The 17,286-nt window shown below is 44.6% G+C and overlaps 1 protein-coding gene across 1 annotated transcript in view; it reads left to right on the forward strand.

The window, feature by feature from the left end:
* Positions 1 to 16,699, forward strand: part of MEGF10 (multiple EGF like domains 10) — a 279,766-nt gene extending 263,067 nt beyond the window's left edge. Inside the window, exons 24-25 of the mRNA XM_085632702.1 lie at positions 3,675 to 3,881; positions 11,013 to 16,699. Coding sequence (XP_085488828.1) covers positions 3,675 to 3,881; positions 11,013 to 11,176 — 371 coding nt within the window. The 3' untranslated portion in view covers positions 11,177 to 16,699. The remainder of the gene's footprint in view (positions 1 to 3,674; positions 3,882 to 11,012) is intronic.
* The last annotated feature ends 587 nt before the right edge of the window (positions 16,700 to 17,286 follow it).

A 17,286-nucleotide genomic window follows, 5' to 3' on the forward strand; every position in this document is an offset into this window, starting at 1 on the left:
TGGAGTGGCCTCAGAACAAAAGATTCTGCATTACGAATGCGTGAAATGCCCATGTCTGGGCAGCAGTGCTTCATGAGCTTGAGCACCGATGCCCATTTCCACCAAAAAGTAACTAACTTATTTATTACGTCACTGAATATATCTCTACCATACAACTTACCTCACCCAGCTGTATCTGCTAATCCCTCTTAATAACAAAGTGTAGTAAAATATTTTCCATTTGACTTGTTAGCACTATATAATACAAAATAATGATCCACAATGTTGGTTTACATTTGTAACTTATTTTCCGACAAATGATGTTGTTTTACAAAGACTGCTTTTATGGATCAGGAAGACACATAGACATTCTTTGTAATCGAAAGTTAAAAGGGACAGCAGCCCAGTTTACTGGTGTGCAGGCAAGTCATGATGGGCTGGTAGAGGGTCACTCTCCTGCTCATGTAACACCTGCAGCCCTGCCAAGTACCACGCCACACTAGTATTCAATCTCATGCATACATTATGAGCTGTGATATGGCTCGGGGCGCTCTGCTTAGTTCAACTGGGTGAGAGCCACTCGAGCTGTGCAGAAACTGTTGAATTCCACAGTCAGAGAGCCTGACCTGGCTGGAGCAGAGGTCCTAGTTGCCGTAGATACCAGGATCCCTTGTATGTGCTACACCCTTCCCTGCATCCCCACCTCCTTCCAGACACGGCTGAGGTACTTCACAGAACCCAAAACTAAAGAGGCCTCAGGCAGTCAGCCTTCTAGAGAGAACCATGTAATAAAGTGCGCAGTGGTTGCAAGATGAGGCCTTTAGGTAAGCAGCAACAGCCTGCTCAAACTGTCAGAGCATGCAGCATATACAATTCAATCAGTCAGATCGGAGACACTGGCAATCTTATAGAAATAGCATCTCTTTTTCCGTGGACAATGAAAATCCGCTGAAAATCGGGCAGATCTTTGCTGTTTTTAGAATATTGGCCCCTGTACTGCAGCGTCTTACTTCTGATTTAAGGGATAGTGCTTCATCCCTTCCAGTTCTTGTGTGGCGCATTCCTCCCTTTGCTCTGTCCAGCACAGCACGCCGTCTTCCAGTGCACCCACTAACGTTTCAGGGAGTCTATCTGAGTAAAAGGAGGTGTATAGCTGCCAAGGTTTCAGATTGCTGTGTGTGACATTTTCATAATTTCAGTGTAATTATGAGAGACATTTCAACGACTATGAGTGACGCTTTCTCTCAATCAAAATCTAGCAATGACGACAAGGGAAACATATATATATAAGCAATGACACCCATATGAGCAATGAAAAATTCTAATGAGATCTTTAAATTGCTGCAAAGCACCACAAATGGAAAGGCACTAACCGGCGACTCCTCCTTGCAATCCTGCAGCACAGACTATTGACACCAACTAAATTTACTAATCTGAAAGTAATCGGAGCTTTATAGGCATAACAATATTTCATAAAGTAAACAGCTTGAGTTCTGGTCCACTGCAGAACTCATTCCAAGAACTTTATTAAAGTTTCTTCCACACTCATATTTTGTTAATACTCCACAGTCTTGCAGCGAACCAACTCATGGGTGCTGGGGGTCACACATACTCTGGAAGGGCACCTCCATGCTAAATATATTTGTAGATAAGTGAACCTTTAAAGGATCAGGAATCCCACTGTTAAAAACAGATTTGCATGTAGAATACAAAATACGCTACTAACTGGAAGAAAATATCATAGGCCCAAACTGTAATCTTGACACCATATGGAAAAAATTGTGTTTTTTCAGTATACACTCCATTTGTGGGCATATTAAAATGAACAACACAAACTTTGCATCACTGGTACATTTGGCTTGAAAAAAACAGTTTAGGGAGACTGCACAATTCACGTTACTTCGGGAGAAGCATTGTTTAAGTTTTTAGTAATAAACTGAAACAAACAAGTTAGTGCTTCCAAAAGAGGCGCACGTTCACATAGACAGTACTGTCTATGTCAGCAGTTTGATTCGCACACAAATTAAGGTGTGCTCCTTTTATCAGCACTGGAACTTTTCATTTTCAAAATAGCAATACACTTGTTTTACATTTTGGTGCGTATTCTAACTACCACAAACAACATGAACGCACCTGACTCCATCACTATATTGTTTCAGTTGATATGAGCAGCACTGTACTCACCACACAGCACGCCCCGTGATGAAATACTGACTGGGGTCAGGGATAGGAGGGCCGTATTAGCAACACACACACACACGGCATGAATCTTTAGATGCCTAGTGACCTGGTGACCAGTACGTGGGAGTAGGAGCAGGGCCGGATTGGCCGTAGTGGGCACGGGCTATTCCCCGGTGCACCACGCGGGTGGGGGCCGGTTTTGGGCTGCAAAATTGGCCCTGTAACAAAATCGGCCGAAAACTGGTCCTGGCAAAGAGCTCGGCGGCACCCCCAATCCCCGGGCCGGCCGAGCACTTTGCCAGGGCCGGTTTTGGTTCCCAGTCCGGCCCTGAGTAGGAGGCAGGGTAAGCACTGGCTCCAAACAGGGAAAGGCCCCCGCTCACAGAAGATGAGACCTGGATGAAAGGCGCCGTTTTGGCGCCTGTGTGCACGGCAAGGAAAAACAAAACTGCCGCTCGCCTGTGTCCGCTGCTGGCCAATCAGACCATGCCTGGTCACAGGCAGACAAGGCGTCACCCCAGGGTTTACGAGGGGCAGAGTCTGGTATTAATGACACAGAGCGAGTTCTCAGCCTTAAGGATTGCTAGCAGGAAGGATTGGAAGTTAACTATGGGTGACCGGATTGGCGAATAACTAAAGCTTTATATAGTAGATCTGCGCCGGTCACCGCTCATCCCTCACCACCGCTGATAAATACGTGTGTCATTTGGAGGTGACACCGGCGCTAGGCTGCCCTCATACAACTAATAATTAAGCAGAGTGAGACATATCTCACACGCACTCGCTTACTTCCCGATGACTCCCTGGCTAACGCCGGCCCGGACTCTGACTGGTGTGCTGTGGACTGCAGAACCACTCCAGAGGTCCCTAGGGTACTCGTCTCAGCTGCCGGTGGGTTTGGCTCTCATCGCTGCAACTAATAAGATTTAAAACAATATCTCGGCACAACAATGCGGTGCGAGCAGCGCTGCGTGTGCTTTAACTAAAGTGCCGCAGTGTCTGGTGTTGTGAATCCTAGCAGCGTAGACCTGCAGACTCAGAGCTTAACCCCCAATCATGCCGGGTGCAGCGCGCATGGCGCCTGCCACTCCAGTTTAACTTTCACTGTATGGTGCATGATTAGTAGTGCTCCTCCGCTTGACAGCAGAGGAGGAGCTACTATGCGTGACTTTCCATTTCAGTGGGGTGAAGTGGATCACCACACTGAAATGCGTTAGTGTAACGCCTGATGCGTGGTACTTGGCAGGGCTGGAGGTGGGGTTCTTAGATTGAATAAGCACTTGAAGAGCTTTGCAATTACTTCCACCTTCCTTGACCATAACTCTGCACAGAAGTGGGTTATTTTTGTAACGTACCCTATTACACAGACAGAACTGAAGTGTCACACATAAGCTTTTAAATGTCAAACATAAAGACACTGAAACATTGACATGCCACACATAAGTAAGATGAAAACTTGCGAGCTTTGCACCTGCAAACTGATTCACATCAACATGTTACTTTCTCATCTTCAGACCTGGTGAAGAATTCCGCCTACAGCGCCAGCGACTGCTCCTTGAACAGTTCCGAGAACCCCTACGCCACGATAAAAGACCCGCCCCTGCTCACGCCGAAGCACACCGAGTGCGGCTATGTGGAAATGAAGTCCCCGGCGCGCAGGGACTCCCCCTACGCGGAAATCAGTAACTCCACGCTGGCTACAAAGAATGTCTATGAAGTGGGTAAGTGGAGCACGTGACGCACCATCTAACCTGTAGTTTATGTCTCAGACTTACTTGGAAATGCATTGTTTTCTGATTTGTTCGAGTGTTCAGCAGTTAGTATTATATCAGTCCTGCGAGTGCTGTCCTCTTGGTAGCTTGGGGAAGTGCTGCCACCTTGCGTTAGAATGGAAAATTAAATTCAGTGTCTTTTTACAGGACGTTTTCTGGGAGTTCTTATGTATTCATTTATTCTGTGCACCATTTTAAAGTTCACTGCTTTCCATCAGGGTTCAAACAGCTCGCCATCCCAGACTGCAGACCAATCCACTGCTAATTCATCACATCCAAAATCTTGGGGAAAAAGCTATGAAATTCAGGGTCCAGGTCCCCGTTGATACAGGTCGCGACCAACTCCAGATCTTATGCTTTACACTGGATATGGTGCCAAAAACTGCCCTCCTCAAACCCTAAGGGGGTACATCAGAGCATCTGACAGAGGAGAAACAGGCGTTTCTGTTATACTGTACTCCTCAGTCCTCCTATGCGACAGCTCAAACTACAAGGCCCTGCTCAGCCACCTTTCAAAGCTAGCACGAGTCTCCTCCCGCCCTCCCTGCATGTCCTTCCGGTTCAGTGACCCTGAGGAACACTAACTGGACCGAACCTGCCTAACTCCTAACGCAGTTCCGCGAGGATCCCTCTTATTGTCAATGCATTTTAGCATCCACCTTCAGCCCTCCTGAAGATTCTCACCAACACATTTGCCACTCCTATACTGAGAACACTTTACTGGGCTGCACACCACAGTCCACCAACAATGAAAAGATACCAGTCCCAGAAACAGGCGAGTCCACAAAACACACACATCAGGAGGAGCTCGCTGTCTACTGAACTGCTTTTGGTTCCTCACAATCAAATGCACCAACAGACGGCACTCCTTCTAAATAACCTTCATCCTCGCTCACCCAGACAGCGTCATCTTTGATGTCGCAGTGTTTCTTGAGTCCCGCACTTGCTCTATATTCAGCATTGTCTTGGTCTACGCTGATATATCCCTCAACTTCTTGCCTGCTTTGGACCATGCCTTTGTAGCAGAAACACCACAACATCTTATCTTGATTCATTCATTCACTGCACACTTGCCTGCCAAAACATTAAGGCCCAGATTTATGAAGCCTTTGCCAGTGGCTTGGTAGAGGAAGGAGAGGTGAGTGTAGATCACAAGCAGTGACACAGGCCTAAATCATCAGGGGACCAATCTGGGGCTGTGTTACGCATAGGATGCCCTATCTCACCCTGTGCCGCAGCACACCGTTAGTTGAATGCATCAGACGCAGACTGTGACAGCGTGCTTTAGAACACTCAACGTGCACCTTACATCAGAATTCCCTTGGCCTGTGCCGTACAAAACTAAACCTCACTAAATAAAGTCTTCCAACCTTACCTCCACCCCCTCCCCTAACCTGTTCCCCCCCCCCTGCAACCATTATAAACAACTGGCCATTCCTAACTTCTCTACACCTACCTAACTAAATAACTTCTTATATTATTCTCATAACTGTAACCATCCAACCTTATACCGAATCAACTAGGAAAAAACGCCCCCATAGCAGCTATCCTCACACCCGCACCTGTTCCAGCGACAACCCCATACACGTGTTCCCCCGGATGCATCTGTTGCCCCAAAAGCCAACCGCAAAACTCCACAACGCCTTCCAAAGTCCCCCACCAAACAGCCCCCACAACCGGATAAAAAACAAAAATGTATGGGGAGGGAGGGTGGGACAAAAACCGACACCACTGCCCGCCTCCCTCAACCGGCTGTCGTGTCACGGCCACCGAAATGGTGGCTCGCGACACGAAATGGCCGGTTTTAAACCCTCCCGCCCAACCCCAGCCCAACGAGCCCAAAAGGAGCCCAAGGCATGCCCTACGTGTCTACCGCTGCCCCCCGGCCCAAAACTCCCCGGGGGTGGCAGGCCTCCCGCTGGTCGGCCGCCCCTCCAAAACCCCATTGTTCAGAGTACAGTCGCAAACTCATGACAGCGTATTAGACAAAGGCGGAGATTCTGCCTCAGTTTGAAAGGGACGAAGGGGTTTTCCTACAGGCGGCGGAAGTGACTGAGTGCATCTGCCTTCAGGGGGATCCATGCAGGGTCCCTGGCACCTCTTTCCATCCTTCCAAGGGGCACCATTGGGGATGTTGTGACTTGCATGACTTTGACGTGTCGCCAAATCGGTGTGCATCTTTCAGCTTCTTTGCCATTATGCCCACATCTGTAGTATGACATGGAGCCAAACCCCCATGCCAATGTGAGAATGCCCTCTTGTAATTGCATTGGCCCAAATTTTGCACCACCATAATCCGCACTACAAAAGGGGCCGAGAAGCCGTCTATGGCCGTTCTGTCAGCCCCTTCTGTAACACCAAAGTGCCCCACAGTGCAAACAACTGGGGCAGCCGTCTGTTGTACCCCTGAGGCACGTGCTATAATATGGCCCTTGGCCCCTTGTAATATTTGTCCTGTTCGGCATATAGAGCATTTGTCGCCATAGTTGAATGGCCTTCTATCATTGGCAGAATGCCTTCGCTAAATCCCGCCCGGCGTAATCACGGTGGCATTTTTTCATACTGGAAATGTAATGCTAACTTGAAGGAAGGTGCAGAATACTAATAAAGACTTGGAGTTGTGGAGATGTTTTATAAGACGGCCTTTTTTCATCCTTGCATTTCTTAGTAACTCAGTACATCGAATATTCTTTATTGGTAAGACAATTTATATCTAAGGATCGTAGATGCTAATAATTGTATGCATTTACAATTCCTTGTGTTTTCTTGTGTTCAGTGTGTTTGAATGCTTTAATCAAGTAACTTTTATAGTATTAAATAAATTAAATTGAAAGTCTTGCTCCCGGTAGGGTGAAATGTCTATAATACAACGAAGATTAAAAATGATCGGGCCACATTCAGTTTAATATGTTCAATTGTGCGCAGCGCGAGAGAACGACCTATGCAGGTCAGTGACAAATGCAATTCAACAAGCAGCCAGGAGCTGTTTCTGAATCCCCAGCTTTGACAGGTTTTACACATGTGCACTGGCGCAAACTGGAATTTCGGCTGGCGCAAGCAAGAATGTTGTTGTCAGTCTGTCCTTTTATGCGTGACCACCACAGAATGATTACCAGTGAAAGGTATCGTGCTGAAGCAATTTCTGCTGATCAATCTTAATAGAGAAATGAATAAATACATAAAAGGTATAGTTCTGTTGCAAACGAACTCGCTAGCCTGTGCATGTAGAATAATAGCACCTTGCTTGGGGAAGGTGTGCTATATAAAAACAATACATTAAATTGGATGTCACTTCCCCTTTCTTCTAGCGCCACCTGGTGGACATTAATAAGTTTTGCGCAGTGACGCCGATTGAGTGCTATTAAGATTGGAAATGTTCTTGTATGGTTATTAGACAACTCAAATACCTCGAAGTAGAGAATAATCAGCCAAAAATCTGAATCTTAACATTGACTTGAGCGTTTATATGTTGCAACACAAAAAGATCATGGACAGAATGCTGAACATTGTCAAACATTGGGACAGTAATCTGGGCCTAAAATAATCCATCCATCGATCCAGCGCAATGAGCTGCTCGCTGGGCGAGAGATATTGTAAGAGAGTAGATTTGGGAAGGGGACTTGAAGCCCCGCCCCTCATTTTCATTGGCTGGCATCACCATTTATGCTAAACGGTGGCCTGCCATTGGAGATTAGTTTTTTTTGTTGACGTCCTTTTGCCTTTTCGTCCGGCCGATCCGGACAGGGCCGTCAGCTTTGCTGCTGTCGCAAAGCAATTTCTTATTTTTATGGGGGCCATCTGTTTTCACTCAGCCCCAAAGTCAGCATGGAGCTGAATTCTGTAAACACCCAGTCCAATCTGATACGTCCCTGTTCTGTCCGCTGTAAGAAAGTGTAATTCTCTTGAAATAACACAAGCGGATTGCTGCGATAAAGAGTTGTGACGTACGATGCGCTGGTCACCCAACTCCTTGTAGAGAAGATGGCACGCGCTCTGCGTTGGCCGGGAGTCAGCAGTTTGTTCCTCAGGGCCACGGGCAGATACATTTCCTATGTGAGCTCGCGCATGCAAAATGTTTTAGGCAGCCACTTCAACGTTCCGAGCACTGAAGAGACCGCACATGGAATTCACGTGAGAAAAGGAAGCAAAACTTGGCCGCACCTTTCATGCCCCTATTTGGTGAGAATGGAAACTGTTTTCACTAGTACCACCTTTTCAAAATAGAGCCTTCAGGGCAGACTTAATCAAACATTTTGAAGTAAGTTTTATATTTGCATTTTCGTTCACTAGCACAGAGGAATGATGTATGAAGCTGCTGCTGGAAAAATTGAGCTAGCAGCATTTTTCTACTTGGCAAAAGACAGGCTCCTTTTTATGTACAGATAAAATGGGGTGTTTGCTTATTTTCACATGATGCCAAATATTTACACCCCAGATTAGCATCAGGTTACTTCAGCTGCGTGTGCGATGCAAAGATAAACAAGCGGCTGCGAGTGCTTGTCTTGAACTTTGACTTCGCTTCTCATGGATGTTTAGCTAACAGAACATTAAAACATAATAACCACATACCAAAGTCAGCATGGAGCTGAATTCTATAAACACCCAGTCCAATCTGATACGTCTGTGTTCTGTCTGCTGTAAGAAAGTGTAATTCTCTTTATATAACACGAGCGTATTGCTGCGATAAAAAGTTGTGATGTACGATGCGCTGGTCACCCAACTCCTTGTAGAGAATATGGCACACGCTCTGCGTTGGCCCGGAGTCAGCAGTTTGATCCCCAGGGCCACGCGCAGATACATTTCCTATGTGAGCTCCCGCATGCGAAATGTTTGAGGCAGCCACTTCAACGATCCGAGCACTAAAGAGACCGCACATGGAATTAACGCGAGATAAGGAAGCGAAACTTGGCCGCACCTTTCATGCCCCTATTTGGTGCTATGCTCCTCCTTTCAGCAGTGCACCCGGGGCAGAAAAGCTTCATATTGGAGGAGTGAGGTTGGAAACTGCTCTGATGCCTGAGTAAATGCTGCCCTCTGTTCGTGTAGGGAGGCCCCTCCTCCTTTCATCAGCGCCTAGGCCCTGCTTGCGACTCGTTTCCTCTCCTCTCAGAGGCTCGGTTTTCCCCAGTGTTCCACAATTATGTTCAAGGTCTTCCTTTTGTGTTCATGTCTGCTGTTTCTCCCCCTTGCTCTTGTAATTAAGCCTCCTTCCTTTGTGTTTCAGCCTGTATCCCCTTTTCTTGTGTTTCATCTTGTCTCTAATATTGTCCTTGTGCTTCAGCCTGTGATTCTCTTTCCCTTGTGCTTCAGCCTGTGTCTCTTTCCCTTGTGTTTCAGCCTTTATCCCTTTTTCTTGTGTTTCATCCTGTCTCTAATATAGTCCTTGTGCTTCAGCCTGTGTCTCTCTTTCCCTTGTGCTTCAGCCCTATGTCTCTCTTTCCCTTGTGCGTCAGCCCATGTCTCTTTCCCTTGTGCTTCAGCCCGTGTCTCTCTTTCCCTTGTGCTTCAGGCCGTGTCTCTTTCCCTTGTGCTTTAGCCCGTGTCTCTCTTTCCCTTGTGCTTCAGCCCGTGTCTCTTTCCCTTGTGCTTCAGCCCGTGTCTCTCTTTCCCTTGTGTTTCAGCCTGTGTCTATCTTTCCCTTGCGTTTCAGCTTGTGTTTTTTTTTTTACTTTAATAAGCGGGGTGCCGTCTTCATGGACACCACGATATGCAATGCAATAGGTGTTGCTTTTGGTATTGTAAATAACAATGCCTTTTAATTTTTTTAAAGGCATTGCCATTTACAATGTCAATAGCTCAAAATAATGTCATTGCAAGACCTATTGCATTGTAAATGCTTGTTTTTGCTCATCATGCCATCCGAGTTTGGACACAGCTATATGCAAATCAGTCTTGACCCTGCTCTCCATGGAAACATTCCAGCCCAAACTGGCAGGCCAGGCCTCCCTGGACCGGAAACAAGCAGACTGGGACCAGTTTTGGAGTATCACCCCTCATCAGTCAGGCTAGCTTGCATTCAATAGCATAGTGAGCATGGGACCCACATTTGGGCATAACCTTCCCACTTAAGGCGACTATAGCAACACAAAAAGATGATGGACGGAATGCTGAACATTGCCAAATATTCACCCCCAGAACAGAGATCTGGTCCTAAGTCCGTCGTTTTGTTTTGTTCACCATGCCATTCCAGTTTAGACACAGCCATATGCAAATCAGTCTTTACTATGTTCGCCCTAAGTGGCCAAGGGTATGTTAAGACGTGGGTCCCTTGCACGCTTTGCCACTGGATTCAAGCTAGCCTGGCTGATGAGGGGCGATACCCTGAAACTGGTCCCAGGATGCTTGTTTCTGGTCGAGGGAGGACCTGGCCTTGCAGTTCAATCTGGATTATTTCCATGAGGAGCAGGATCAAGACTAATTTGCATGTGGTTGATTCCAGACTGGTGTGGAATAGTGAGCAAAAGAACGATGAATTCAGCCCAGAACTCTTGACTGGGGGGTGAGTGGTTGAAAAGTTTCAGCATTCCATCCAGCATCTTGTTGTGTTTGCTATGTTCCCCCTAAGTGGCCTAGGGTATATCCAGACATTGGCTCCTTGCTCGCTGTGCCACTGGATTCGAGCTAGCCTGGCTGATGAGGGGTGATACCATTTATTTTTGCCTATACTGAAAGAGGCAGAGGGGAGGGCGTAAAGATTCAGAGAACCACTGTATTAAAAGAATAAGGGCGTACTATTTTTCATTCATTAAACTTTTTTATATGGTTCCATCAAACATCCTGATCATTCCAGATCAATATATTGTTCTAACAAAGGATACTTCATTACACCTCTACCACTATATAAATATCGCCCACATATGTAATATTCACCACGTGAAATTTGTCAGTTTTGTGTTGCTCGGAGGTGTGTATTAATTTTCTACAATGCCAAGTACTGAGTTCCAGTCACAACCCAGAGATTAACTTACACTTACATAAATAAATAAATACACAAGATGCATAAATATAAAAATCAATGTGTTTTTCATATGATTTCCGATTGCTGTACCACTAATCACAGCTTATCCGTTGCCATTCCAGAGCCCACTGTGAGCGTCGTCCAGGGAGGAGCCTTCAGCAATACTGGACCCTTCACCCAAGACCCGTATGACATGCCAAAAAACAGCCACATTCCTTGCCACTATGATGTGCTTCCGGTTCGGGACAGCCCTTCTTCTCCAAAGAAAGAGGTCAGCAGTGAATGATGGCCACACTGAACCTCACAACAGAGAGGAACCCTTCACACACCTGTGGCTTGCCTACTGGTCTTCCTCTTGGAAGGCATCCCCGATGACTTCTAATCCTTTCCGTAGACGAAAATATTAACACAGACTCTCGAGCGGACATTAATGCACGCAAATAGGGCTCCATGGAGAGATGCCCATAAGAGATGGGTGCTTGATCAAATTTCCTGGGTGATTGTGACACGCGTGCTAAATATATATGAAATTGCGTAAAAGGTATGTCTGTAAATTTGCGTACATTTGGTTGCCCCGGTCTTTCAGCCAATGGACTATTTTGTTTATTAAGTTACTAATTCACTGTGCCACATATTTTAGGGGGTCACAAAGCAGCCAAGTGTTTGCTGTGGAGAAGGACCCCTTCCAACTGTTTTCATGGTGCTCCTCATCAGTGTTTGGATGAACCCGAGGGCCGCTCCCGCCCCAGTCCATGCAATGAAGTCACTGTAAGATAACAAGGGACCATGCTCATCATTAGGCCAATATATATGCTACATACTTAAAAATATTGATTCACAGTTTGACATGTAAAGATAGCTTTTGTTGAGTGGCAGATGCTGGTCGATAAAGATCTTACTACAGTTATTGTTCACATAAATTTAGAAACAATTTTTTAAAATTCAGGTGACCAATAACATGATCAAATGGCAGTTGCCCTGCTACTAAAATAAGCATTATTAATGCTACCTCTCAGCTGAGACCACGTTAATGTGAACCTAGTGTTGGCACTGTGGTGTTCTAACATTGCCATACTGGAAGGTGTGTGAAGGCATCACTGTTAGCCACAAAAAAACTGGTGAGCAGTGCACGTGGCTTGCTGCAGGGACCAGTGTGGCATTCATATTGGCTGAAAGCGTCATGGTGGGTTGGATGCCGAAAAGAACGCAGTCTGCTCTTACACCTACATATATGTTCTGCTATTTGGGTAGTTGTGGAACCTGGTTGTATGACAGAACCCTGCAGGCATTTACCTGCACGCATTTACCTCACAGTCAGTACCCTGCATGCGACATTAACATGCGTTACTTTAGCACGCAAGCCGTTACAAAGACTTGCTTTAGGGTGCGCTGGTCTTTGGAACATTAAAACTATTATTCCAACTCCAGTCTACACAACAGTACGGAATGTGCTGGATTTAAAAATCCATCTCCAGACCAACAACGCGCCCCCTACCGCAAGTCGTTATAACGACTTGCGTGCTAAAGTAATACGTAGTAAAGTTGCATGCGGCATACCAACAGCGTTGTAAAGGCCGGCCATCGTAAAGACCGGGGTAAATTATGTTTCCCGTGAGAGGCCGGCAGCACCATGTGGAGCAGCGTCTGTTGTAGAGGGTAGCTCAAGGAGAACCCATCTGTTGCTGCTTCATCCAAGCCCTACTGCATTTACAGACCGATATTTCACCCCTGGTGGTGCAAGGGCAATTAACCGGTAACAGTGAAACGACTGGGAGGTGGTTACATATTTAAGTGAACACATTAAAAAAAAATGTCACCTTTTCCCCAAAAAGCGTATGTAGCCGAACATAAAGAAGCCCAGAAATTCACTTAAAATCTTCAATATCTGTTCCCCGCAACTCTCAGCTACAAGACCCGCATCTGCTTGAGCGTACTACGCAGAACCCACTTCACATATCACAACATTACTTCATAAGCGTGGTTCGACATGTCTGAATGGGCCGAGTGAGTGTGCGCGGAATGGCCGGCTGCCTGCCCATGCTGTAAGTTTGATGTGCTACAGGAGATTTCAGTTATATGAAGCGATGGTGATATGTACTGTAATATAGAGCCTGTAAAGTTGAAACTTTTTATTCTCGTTGTTGTTAGTATGGAGGGATGTGTTTTTTTATGCACTGCTGCCGAGCAGGCACTTTTTTCATTTTTGTAGCATTTGTAGGGGAAATATGCTTAAGCAGGTCTTTTGCATAGCGCTGATAACTTTATTACATATACCACTATAGTTTTTTCCAGCGACTGTACCTTCACTTTAATATTTTATGTCTATGCTTTGTAGGGTTTTGCTTCACGCAGTTTTTCATAATTTGGCTTTCGTTTTATGTCGCAAATGGGCACCTTTGCAGCACAATATATGTGATTCAGTAAGTGTGGTGTGTTGTAATTTTGAAATGGTGTTTGCTGTCAAAATGTACAAAGTGGTTTACGAAAGGCATGTGTATTGACAAGCAAAGGTTTAAATGTTTTCAGCAGATAATTGTAATACTTGTCCTCATCCCCAGGTTGTTAACCCTCATTTGAAGGTGTGTCCTATTGGCAGAGATACAAACATAAACATGTTTTGTTAGGGCCTGATTCAGTGTCTGTCCTGGGCCAGTCATGACACCCAAATGGTACCATGGACTCCAAAGCTGCCTTGTGGCCCTAAATGTTTAACATTTGAACAAACGATAGCAGGATTCAACACAACTAGCTCACCCACCAAGCCAGCTTGATGTCAAACATCATTTACTCTTTATAGAGTTATTGCCCCAAGCTATAGTATTTAACCTCTATTGAAGGAAAGGTATATTTCATAGGTAAATGAGCTTACACCTGTGATTGGCTAGGTCATGAAAATCTGGAGTTTCCCCAACAAATGTTGAAGAGAGTTATGGTTACCCTGAAGGACTCTTATGTTACTTGAGCAGGCAAAGAGCTGTCTTCGCCAGCTCATATTATAAGGCCAGATGTCTCAGTCTGCAAATAGCCACTGGCCATCAGATAAGATGGGCATCCACAGATGTGTATGTTTAATAATCCTTCTTGAGCTGCCGCAGGCCCTGTGGAGGTCTCTGTGGTCTCCAATCTCCTTTTAAGACTGGTACCGGACCAGCACTGCTTCTTATCGACACCACAGGCACACAGACCAAAAGGCAAAGCCAAGAGCCTGCAAACGAAAGTGTCTCTGCTGAAGAAACGATGTGGGTATTTTGCCTCACATCTAACTTGCATTTTAAAACTAAGATTCTGATTTACAAAACGTTTTAGGTAGAGCAGTATACCCTGTGCCTGGAAAAAGTGACCGTGCACGTAAAATGTGAATTCTGATTCACATAGTCAGCATCAGCAGCTTTTCACATGTGCTGATGTGACAGCTTTGGAAACAAAGTGCAATATATGCAGATGTATCCACATTCACAATTGTCACCCAGGTGTAATGATTCCCAGGTGCTCAGTGTGTGTGGGAGGGGCGTGCGGGGGGGGGGGGGGGGGGTAATGGAAGTGGTTACTACAAGTGGTGAGAACACAAACAAATTCAAAAAAACTTTGTGGCCATCCACAAACATTTTCAATGCTTACCACAGTTATCTGTACTTCAATATTTACACCTAAGTGGAGTAGTGAAAATACTGCAAAAATGAGGGCTATGTGCATGTAGCTCCCCTGTTTATGTAGGGAGTATAGAAGAAGGGAGGCCTTTACTTCGAATACGATTTTACAGTGAAAAGCCTGAGATTGCACAGTCACCCAAACCCTGCCAAAATGTTATGCAATTTAAAAATGTGCATTTGTAACAGTATGGAAAACAGGCGCATGGCAGGAAAACGAAACAATCCTAGTTTTCCAGAACATGTAGTTGGCATTTTGTTAGTCGGCTAAAAGTTATGATTCTCCACGAGTCAGGGTGATTTCTAGCCCTTGCAGCAATTGTTTACATTGTCACGAATCAAGTCAATAAAAGCACGGAATGTTCTAAACATGGGGGACATCTCATTGACCAAACAATGGCTTCCATTCTGTTCACCTTTGCCAGGTGAACAGAATGGAGATACGAAAATCTGGACTGGAGTGACTAATTCCCAAACGAATCAATTGCTCTTCTGGCGATTCCTATGAGAACCTCAAGGGCGCAGTTTACTAGGACTTCACTGGTCCAAACTCATGATTCAGCTTGTAGGCGACTCCCATATGAGCCTGACGGGCAGGATTCATTTGTTTTTCCACTTCTAGGAGAAAATCTCCATGTAGACCTAGCCAAAGGCTACTTACACTCATTGCACTTCAGGTTCTCTGGGATCCATGTCTTAGATGATAAAATAAGTTCTACATCTCAAAAGAGAAGTAGCCATACTTCACTAGTACAGTGGGTAAGAAGGCTATTTTATTTTAGCTTGGTGATCTCAAACCGACCTGCGACCCTCATTGCCGACGCGGGTTCTTATGCATTTGGACACAGGAAGTGAGATGCAATACTCTTTTGTGCTTCGTGGCCTGCCTTTCAGAAAGAGATGCCTATCTTAACAATGTACAGGTTGCCTCATCGATGTGTATAAAGGTCGGTGTATGTGTGTGTTGCCCCATAACATTGTAATAAAGGACAGCACTGAACATTTTGCCTTCCACAAACCATAAAACCAACACCCCAGATGAACTGCTCAGCGTTTTGTTTGTGTAAGGTAAGAAAGCGTAAGCAAGTATTTCATGCAAAATCAATTTTCCTTAATTTATAAAAGAAAAGTAAACTAAAACCACAGACACAAACAACAAAAGTTCTGAAAAAGTATAGATACAAAAAGAAATTAAGCAAATGACAGTGATGTCAAATAAACCTGGATAATCACTTTTAGTTCCTCTGAATCTCACAATAATGCAAACTATTTGTTATTGGCACTTGGATATCATATAAGCCGTATGATGCTTGTGTGAAGAGATGAAACCCAGAAACTCATGCCAAAATGATGCGTTAGTGGTATTAGATGTGGCGCGTATGAGGTGAGCTTGTTTGAAGAGAGATCAGCCTTTATGTGTTGCATAGTGTAAAAAGGTGTTTTATTGATTCAGGTCAAACAAAGAAGGACCCTCTTCACACAGTTTGACCCCTCCAGGACAGTGTCCTGCATCTTTAGGGTCTAGACCGAGCACTACAGAGCTGATTTTGATGAAGATGCTTTATATTAAAGATTGTATATAATGTTACAGTAGATGTAAATCAATTAAACTTGACTCATGTTTGATTATTTAACCTTGTACAGAAAATATTCTTTGTTTTGATAAAATAATGATTCTGGGTGTTGCCAAACTGGGCCTGGCCCATGAACATGTATCTTTTGTCATGCCCCAGACATTTTCATTTTGATATGACTGAAGTGTAATGTATATACAATATGACAAATGTTTGACACTGTATGTCTGCTTTTTTCTCCTACAAGAACGTCTTTTAGTTTTGAAATGTTTCTATTTTCCAAAGATGACCAATTCTCATCCATAGGACCTGTTACTACCAGTTTTATATCACCAAACATGCCTGTAGGTTAATGCAATAAAGGTTTCTAATGAAAGTTTCAAACTTGGTTGGGGTGCCGATTATTTTAGGATCACCAGTGTTGCCAGAGATCTATAAATGTTGATGAGAGGTGGTGTCTTCGAGGCTTCCTTGGCGAATGCAAGCTGAGGAACATTTTCTTCTTTGTGTCTCTGCATTATCATCTTTTTAACTTTTACCCCTCCTGCATGCTGGGTTCCTGTTTGGACGCAATAAGTATGGACGACGGACTTCTTGAAGCTGTTTTGTTTCCCTCTTTGCCCAATATTCCTTTTCCCAAAGTAATGTGATGCACAATGTTTAGGAATTTTGAGAACGTTTTACTTGATTTCTTCTTCTTTACAAATATAGAATAATTAATCAATTTGTCTTCTTTTATTATAATTTTGCTAATCTCATTGTGACCATTCATTGAGATGACCATCAGTTAAATTATGTTTGTGATTGTGAGTATTCATGAATTTCATTTTTCTCAAAATTCATAGCGTACCATGTTGTGTACTATGCTCCATCGTTCAACAGAATCACAAAACTCCATGGGCTGTGAAGAACAGGGACATTAGAAATAGTCACAGAAGGAAATTCCGTTTGTCCTGATAGATCACTACATTTTGGACCCTATGTTTTGACTTCAGCAGGGGTCTTAAATATGCTTATCAGACCTTGGCCCTGCTATGTATTTTTCTTTTTTAAGTGCAACATTCTGTAACAACCCTACTGGCTGAATTTATAAGTCAGGAAACCAGACTGACATGTAGGGCATTTGTAGGGTGTCCAGTATAAGGTAAAAGGATGGTTACAGAACCTAGGTCATC

Source organism: Triturus cristatus, chromosome 2_1 (assembly GCF_964204655.1).
Source record: "Triturus cristatus chromosome 2_1, aTriCri1.1, whole genome shotgun sequence".
In the NCBI taxonomy this organism is placed as follows: Eukaryota; Metazoa; Chordata; class Amphibia; order Caudata; family Salamandridae; genus Triturus; species Triturus cristatus.